The sequence below is a fragment of the Ochotona curzoniae genome, unplaced genomic scaffold, assembly GCF_017591425.1.
Source record: "Ochotona curzoniae isolate NIBS_2020 unplaced genomic scaffold, NIBS_Ocur_1.0 scaffold_2587, whole genome shotgun sequence".
In the NCBI taxonomy this organism is placed as follows: domain Eukaryota; kingdom Metazoa; phylum Chordata; class Mammalia; order Lagomorpha; family Ochotonidae; genus Ochotona; species Ochotona curzoniae.
The window spans coordinates 16,716,229-16,724,832 of record NW_024467096.1 but is presented as its reverse complement, the minus strand read 5'-3'; the positions used below and the strand labels follow the sequence as shown (position 1 = coordinate 16,724,832).

The 8,604-nt window shown below is 44.6% G+C and overlaps 1 protein-coding gene across 1 annotated transcript; it reads right to left on the bottom strand.

Annotated features, from left to right (window-relative positions):
* Positions 1-899: 899 nt before the first annotated feature.
* On the bottom strand, positions 900-4,374 carry LOC121171112 (nmrA-like family domain-containing protein 1). Its single transcript, XM_041002587.1, has 4 exons — positions 4,335-4,374; positions 2,052-2,290; positions 1,060-1,309; positions 900-907 (listed from the first exon to the last, which is right to left on the bottom strand). The coding sequence occupies exons 1-4, from the start codon at positions 4,372-4,374 to the stop codon at positions 900-902; spliced, it is 537 nt and encodes a 178-aa protein (XP_040858521.1).
* Positions 4,375-8,604: the final 4,230 nt, after the last annotated feature.

The window sequence follows — 8,604 nt, the reverse complement described above, 5'->3', positions numbered from 1 at the left end:
TCAGCAACGGAGATGCCAGGCAAGGGTGCATCTCCCATGGGCAGCACTAGTTTAACAAAAGCAAAATAAAAGAAGCAAGATTAGGCTGATGACCATGTGAACTGCATCAACCCAAAATAATCAACTAAGTCCACATAGATTGGGAGGCAGCCACAGAAATCCAAGTGGTCACAGCTCCGCACAGTAGCAAGGTTTTGCATGAGAGCATTCCATGATGGCCTCTGGATGTTGGCTACAAAGAACAGCGCTTGGCTACTGAGCCGCTGAGCGCACAGTGGGGCTCATTAATCATGAGCCCAGACATCTCTGCTGAATGTGTCCGGCTTCTTACTCAGCATCCTCACTCATCTATTTCATAGGCGTTCTCAACATTCCCGACCCCACGCAGAACTCCTACCACCCTGACAATCTTCTTCCTGCATGTCTCTGCCTTTTGGAAACTAACAGGTCTTCAGTTTTTCAAATCAGTAACCTCAGAGTTAACTCTAAGTGCACCAATTTGCTTATCATGGAATCCTACTCACTTTTTTTCCCTAGAACTTGACCACTTCCAGCCATATCAGCGGTACCACAAAGGTCTGCACCACCAGCATCTTTGGCTTGGATGAGGACGAAGTCATCTCCCAGTGTCTCCAAGGACTCAACCACTACCTAGAACAGCAAGCTCTGTGCAGGAGCAACCTCACCCCTCATTATTCTGATTCTGAACAGGGAACCCAGGACAGAAGAGAAAAGTTTCTTCCCTTGTTCACCAAGAAGGTCAAGCGGAACAGCCAGAGGCCCTAGGGGTCATCTCACCCAGAATTAACTGAAACTGACTCCTGGCTGGTGACCTGCACAAGGTCAACATGTGAAAGTCTAGATGTGAAATTCTTGTGTTTGGGTCTCAACGAACTTCTCTAACCACCTGCATGGGCATATAAACAATTTGAGAATGTTCTTGGTACTTCCCTTTGAGCTAAACACTCAAATGCTGCATGCATGAAGAGGGGAAGGAAGATTGAGAAGGATGGAGGGCAGCAGGTATCTGGTTGACGTTCTCTGCAACCTTCCACTTACTCAAGGTGTAGTAATCTCCATCAGAGGCCTTCACAGGTTTTGCAGCTTTGTGAAAATTCTCAAAATAAGGTGGCACACGGACGCTGGTCATGGGGACTCCAATGGACCAAAAATACTCCTCCATTATTCCTTTGGCATCAAAGTATGACACGGTCAATCTTCCCCCGGATAGCTTATGGATGTACTCTAGGCTGCTGAACACCACATGCTTCAGACCAAGGCGCTTGGCAACATCTGCCATCAGCTTCCCCTGGGAGACCAAAGAGAAACCTTCACTGGGGTCCTGCCTTTACATAAAGACCAGAGGGTAGGTGCTGGGCCCTGCTTACTCCCTTATTGCCTGAATCCACAACCATAAAAAGCACCTATGGCCTCAAAATACATCAGGTTATATTCTGAGGGACCACCGACATACCATTGTCCTCACAATCAAAGATAGTGTCATAAAACACGTAAAGCATACACACTTGATAAATAGTACATGGTTGGTATGAGCTTCCTTGTTTTGCATAGATTGGAACATTCCAGATGGGGAGAAATAGCTAGAGATGGAGCATGAATGGATGCTGTAGAGGCCACATTTGTTACTATCATAAAATAAAAGTGAGGACCTTTTATTTAAAAAAAAAAAAGAGGTTTAATGAACTCCTAGTTCTGGATGCTCTAGAGCCTGCATCTGGTACCACCTTCCTGCTGGCAGAGTCCCAGAATGCAGAACATCACCCAGCAACACACAGGGAGCACGTGGGGGACTCCTCTTGGGATCTTTCCTTCTGACAAAGCACCAGGAGTCCACGACGACGGGAAACTCCATCCTCATGCCTTTCCTACCTCTTCTCACATCAGAGCTCTCCTGCTGTCATCAGAGCTAGACTAAGCTTCCAGCATCTTTACATCTCACAATGGGATGAACTTGAGCACCTGCACACCTAGGGAACACATTCCAGGCACAGCAGGCTCGAAGGGGCAGGAGGACACAGACAGCTGCTCACCTGACGCACTTCCCTCTCTTGGTCGAGATATTCCCAAAAGTTGGTCACCAGGAAGGCTCCATAGACACCTTTTAAAGCTGCCACTAAAGATGCTTCGTCATCCAGGTCACATTTCACCACCTCAGCACCAAGATCCTTGAGCGCCAGGGCACTGGGTTTAGTCACGTCTCTGGTCAATGCCCTCACTGCAAAATGTTTGGCGTCCAAAAGTGCCTTGACCACGGGGCCCCCCTGAGCACCTGAACAGAGAAGGAGGAAAGAAACATGGGGCTATCAGGAAGGAGGAGTGTTTACTGGGGATTTTGTCCAGGAAGTCCTCTGATTCACAGCAGACCTGCTCTGGCACCATCTTCAGGAGATACTGCCTGGTTCTTCAGATTGCCGATGGCTTTCACACTGGCTTCTTAAAGTCTCTTCGGATGTGCCAAATGCAATTGGTAGAGTTGCCTGTCACACACGGATATATCAGCTTTGAAGACTGAAGTCACAAGTTGATGGGCTATGGGTAGAGATTTCATCCAATTGTTGTTTGTAAGAGGTGCGTTGGTAGGAGGACTTTAAGTCATGCAAGTGGGGAGCAAGCCATGAGAGGGTGGTTATCATGAGACCATTGGCTTGAGTTCCAGTTTGGCACAGCTGGCTTCATTTGGCTTTCTGTCTCAGGATGTAATTTTATCTGTGCATCCACTGTGTCCAGACTCCAGCAGGTGCAAGCTCTAGCACTACCTGATGCTGGTTTCTAATTCCAAACTGTAAACTAAAACTTTTTCTTCTCCCCAAACTGATAAATATTGTAGCAGAAATAACTTCACAATGTAAACAAGAATTGTTCCGGGATTAGGTGAAAAATACAAAGTAGGAATATGAAAATATTAAGATCAAACCATAGGAATTCTAGTGCAGGAAGAAATGATCAATGAAGGTGATGATTTCTGAGCTTTCTGATTGAGGGGTAGTTGAGTGCTTTACACAGTGACAAGTAAGTTAAGTCCCACATCCAGCTCATCACTTCCAATTTCACAACACTGAGGATGACAAGATACTAACTCCTGGAGGAGAAATGTGGGATGGGGTGTGGATTTGGACTAAGGGTTCAGATTTTATTAAGACATACATGTTCCATAATGAAGTACCTGATTCAAGGTCCAGCTCTGGCTCCTGATCATCTATCTCATTAAAGATCCTATCTCCAAAGAAGTCTTATTAAGAAACACTAGGAATTAAGACTTCAGCATGTTAACTGGGGAGAGAAGGACCATTACTGTTGTGATTATTCCCTTGCAAACACTGTCCCCTGCAAAGAAAGGTGCTAGATAAGAACAGACACTGTTGATGCTTTATTTCCCAGGCATGGACCCAGACCTGGCACAGTGCAGGTTCTCAATGCTTGCTATTATTTGAGTGAATGGAGTAGAAATAAGAAACCTCTGTGCTTTTAGCTCTGGGCTTTGGAGGTGGGCAGTCTTGCTGGGCCCAACATGAATAAATTACAGAGACCACTACTGAAGAGTAAATAACAAAGCAGCAACAAAGAGTAAGAGTCACTACTGGACTGTGTGGTCATCAAGGCCTGCAGGTGCAGTGGAATCTAAGAACACTGCAGGAAGAACATATGCCACAGAATATATCCTCTTTCACAGTGCACTGCTGTGCATGGCAAGATGAATCCTCCCAGTACTCTTCAAAGCAATAGAGTCAAAAGAAACTCCAACATTTCTGAGAGTGAAGCAGTGAAAACAAATGTGTAAAGTCTGGTTTTGGTCCATGTGCTGGGTCTAGTGATACAACTCACTGCTAAAGTGCCTGGGAAAGCAGCAAAAGAGGCCCCAAGTCTTTGGGCCTCTATACTCATGTCAGAAACCCAGAGAAGCTCCAGGTTCCCATCCTTGGACAGGTTCAACTCGGGCTGTTGTCACCTTTGGGAAGGGAACCAGCAGATGGAGGGTCTCTGTTTATGTGTGTATGTGTCTCTCTCTCTCCTTGTTTCTCTCTTAAATCTGCCTCTCAAACAAAAATACATGAAAACATAAAATTACTTGAACTAGTGTCTCTCCAGCACTTAGGAATTAATCAAGTCAGCTACAGTTAGAGAGACTGAGATAATTTCTGAGAAATAGAGTTTAATCACCCTGCCCCTCATGGCATCAATGACTCAAGCACTCAGGATGTTTCTTAATCCCCTACAAAGCACTTTCTTCAAGCCATACTCTCAAGCTCTCAAGATAAAACAAGTGAGACAGGAGGGTGAGCAGAATGGACATACACTTGAAAAGACTTTCCTACCTGTTGCTCCAAACACAGCAATCACTTTCCTGCTGGCCATGTTCCCAGATGAAGAAGCAGTTGCAGCAACGCTTCCCTCAGCAGAGCAACATCAGTTGAAATTTAGCTTTGCTTCTTGTGCGAGAATTATAAAGCTCTTCTGATGACCACACCCCTAATATCTCTCCCTCCTGCAAAACTGCCTAATGAATGCTGCCTAGGACAGTCATTGTGACTTTGCAGTTTCTGTATGATACTTTGTCCTTTCATTCACTCAGTATCTATCTGTCTCTTTGCTTATTTGAAAGGTAGAAAGAGAGATCCCTGGTCCCTGGTCCACTCAACAAGTGACCTCAACGGTTGGGGCTGATTCAGACCAAAGCTGGGAACCCCATCTGGGTCTCTCTCATGGGTGGCAAGGACCCAAGTCCTTGGAATCTACTACTTGCTGCTTTTCCAGCTGCATTACCTGGGATCTGGACTACAAACATTGCAGCTCAGGGCTGGGATATGTGCTATTATTAGGTGGGATGCAGATGTCTCAAACAGCAACTTAACCTGCTGGGCCACAGTTCTGGCTCCAGGCTGGGGCTTTGATGTGTATGGGAGACACCTTTTTCCTCGATTTTTGCCCTGCTAACCCAGTTCTGGAATATTGTCAGTTAGACGAGTTTCTAGGCATAAAAATATTTGTCAGCGCATTATTGAACAAAATAAGCATCTTGTCACAGCCTCTGGAAGGGTTGCTGGAATTTCAGAAGGGAACCTTGGAGCCCCTGCAAGGTCATTGTATATGGCAAAGAATTTTTTTTTTAATCTTTACCCATTTTACTTAAGTGTCTGAGTTAGAGAGGAAGAGGGATAGAACAGGAGAAAGATCTTCCATCTTCTATTTAACCCCCCAAATGGTGACAATGGATGGATCTAGGCCTGTGAATAGCCAGGAACAGGAGCTTTTTCCAGGCCTCTCCTGTGGGTGCAGAGCCCAAGGCCTTGAGACAGCCTCTGATGCTCTTTAACTTTATTTGCTAGATCTGAAGGGGATCAGCTAGTACTACACTTGGTGTTCTTTCGAACAACACATTGCAGGCAAAAAATTAGCCTGCACTTTTTAAAAGATGTATTTATTTTTATTAGAAAGGCAAATGTACAGAGAAAAGGAGAAAGAAGAAATAAATATCTTTCATCCTCTGAATCTTTCCTCATGTGCCTACAATGCCTGAAGCTGTGCCTATTTGAATCCAGGAGCTAAGACCCTCTTCCAGGTCTCCCACATAGGTGCAGGGTCTCAGGGCCTTGGGCCATTCTCCTCTGATTATGCATTAGGCCATAATCAGGGAGCTGGATGAGAAGTGGAACAGCCAGGACATGAACTGGCACCTATAAGGGATCCTGAAATTAAGAGGGCAGGATTAACTTACTGAGCCATGGTATCAGGCCCTAGCCTGCACTTTCGGTGCATAAACACTTTCAAGTTTGTATCAACCCTTTCAAGGGCTACTTTCAAGGCTTACTTTGTGTGTGTGTTTGTGTGTTTGTTTTTCTTTTATTGATTACATTGCATTATGTGACATAGTTTTATAGGCACTGGGATTCCCCCACCGCTCCCCAACCCCCATCCTCCATGGTGGATTCCTCTACCTTGTTGCATTACCACAGTTCAAATTCAGTTGACATTCTTTCATTGCAAACATCTACCAAGCATAAAGTCCAGTATCTTATTGTCCAGGTAAGTTCAATGGTTTCTTGGGGAGACCATCTCTGGTCTGAAGGTAGACCTGGCAGAGTATCATCCCGATCAATTAAAAGCCCCAACATTACATCAGTAACAATTTATAACGTTATGGAATTTTTTGACACGGTATTGAATAACCAGTATGTTAAAAGAGAAAAAAAAAAAAAAAGAATGTAAGTTCTGAACCACATCCTGTAACTTTTACATTGACATTTCAATTATTAGCTGGGTTCTATACACCTTAAAATGGCTACAGATTACTATTCAGCAGTCTCATGTCTATTTTAATTTTAGTATTAACAGTTTATAGTGTTGAAGCATGATTTTGCTGAACCTGGCTGTTTATTGGGTAGTCTAACTCTATAACTCTAACAAGACATATGTCAACAGTTTAGGTGAACAGTTTTAGGAGGGGTGTGCAGAGAAATCTTCAAAACCCTAGTGAGGAGTAACTAATCTTTGTGTCCCACAGAGTGAGTTATAAGTGCATCCACGCTGACCGTTTCCTGCCTGTTTCTAAGCTTTCCTTGTTGTTCTCTGTCTATCTATTCTAATTTTTTTGTTTGTTTATTTGTTTGTTTTGAGGGGTTTCTGGAGCTATCCTGATGGTCATTATGAGAGAAGGTGGGGACCCAAAGTTGGAACCAGGCAAGGACCAGAGAAAGCTCCTCTTCCTAGTCCCTAAGGAAGTTTACTGTTCTTCTGTTTCTACGGACCACTCAGTGCTCCTGGTTGTCGTTCCAATGACCTCAGATCCTGCAAGGCAGGATTTGGGCTTCTTCCATTCCATGTGGTAGATCCAAATGGGGGTGGGTATGGGCCCGGCGCGGTGGCTCAGTGGTTAAAGGTCCTCGCCTTGCACGCCCGGGATCCCATATGGGCGCCGGTTCTAATCCCGGCAGCCCCGCTTCCCTTCCAGCTCCCTGCCTGTGGCCTGGGAAAGCAGTAGAGGACAGCCCAAAGCTTTGGGAACCTGCACCCGCATGGGAGACCCGGAAGAGGCTCCTGGCTTCGGATCGGCATAGTATCGGCCCGTTGCGCTCACTTGGGGAGTGAATCATCGGACGGAAGATCTTCCTCTCTGTCTCTCCTCTCTGTATATCCTCTGTATATCCGCCTTTCCAATAAAAAAAATAATAAAAATAAATCTTTAAAAAAAAAAAAAGACTGAAGTCTCCATGTAGAGTGACAAGGTCCATGAGGTCATCCCTTAGCCCTTACAATTCCTAGTAAGAGGACCTGTGTCTCTTCGCAATGACCTTGGGAGTCCAAAGAGGCAACATCAACCTTAAGGGGGCATCTGTCACTTCCTGAGCTGTTAGGCTTTTTTCATAAGATATCCACTTCTCCAGTGATGGTTATCTGTGAGAACAAGCAGGTGTTTGTAGCTTTGATATAGTGGCCTCTATGTAAAATCTATTTGCCAATTTTTCCCATGATACCACAGGTTTAAGAAAGGGTGGGCATCCAGACCACGGGAAAATGATTGTAGTGCACAAAGTACAATTTTGGGAGACTCTTTGGGTAGTTGTTCTAAGGTCTTAACCAGAAAACAATTTGCCACGCAGCTCCTAAAGTTTCTCTCTCTCAAATGGCAGAAATTTTCTAATCCTACTAGAATTTTCCAGTGGAATGCCTGATGGAGGGGTATTATCTCCTCATGTTGATACCATCTGCCACTGTTTAGATCTCCACCATCCAGATCTCTGCTCTTTCATCAATCCTCTTGCTCTTTGGCCAAGGCATCTTCTGAGGGTGGAGGAGGTTTTCTTTGGGAACTTTGGATTACAATCTGAAAGGGTAGGCTGAATGATGGCAGCCTTGTAGCCACTGAGTCTGTGAAAGAACTACTTAAGGACATGCCATCCTGTGGCTGGCACTTTGGTGCAGTAGAGTAGGCCATTGCCTGTGTAAACGGTATCCCGTGTGGACAGCAGATGGAGTCTTGGCTGTTGTGTTTTTGATCTAGCTTCCAGCTAATGTCTTGGGAAAGCGGAGGAGGATGGGAGAAGTTCTTGGGCCCCTGCACTCACATGTTAAACCTGAAAGAAGCTTCATGCTCTTTGTACTGGGCCAACTCTGTAGATGGGACATCTGTCTTTTCTCTATAACTCTGCCTTTAACATAAAAATAAACAAGTAAATCTTTAGAGAGGAAAAAGCCCATCACTCTTTTCTACTTTCCCAAAGACTCAGTGTGCCATGCACAATGAAGATTACAATCTACTCAGCACCAGTTATTTTCTGAGTCACCTTAGACTCAAAGGCTAGGCCATTGTCACTTTGCAAGGAACTGACAACTCCAAACTGGGGACTAAATCACTGCATTGTCTGTTGTTCTGTTGCTTTTTTTTTTTTTTTCCAACATTACGACCAATGGCTCAGCCCATCACCTTATGTCTTTGTTTCTTCAATTTTATTTTTGATGCTGTTTACATAATTGATTAGGGTGGAAGGTGTCAAGTATTAGGGGAAAGCAAGTGAGATCATTGTTTCCGCATTTTCTTTTTTTTTTCTTTTTTCTTCCTCCTGTATCTGGGGCAAGGGAAGAGATAAG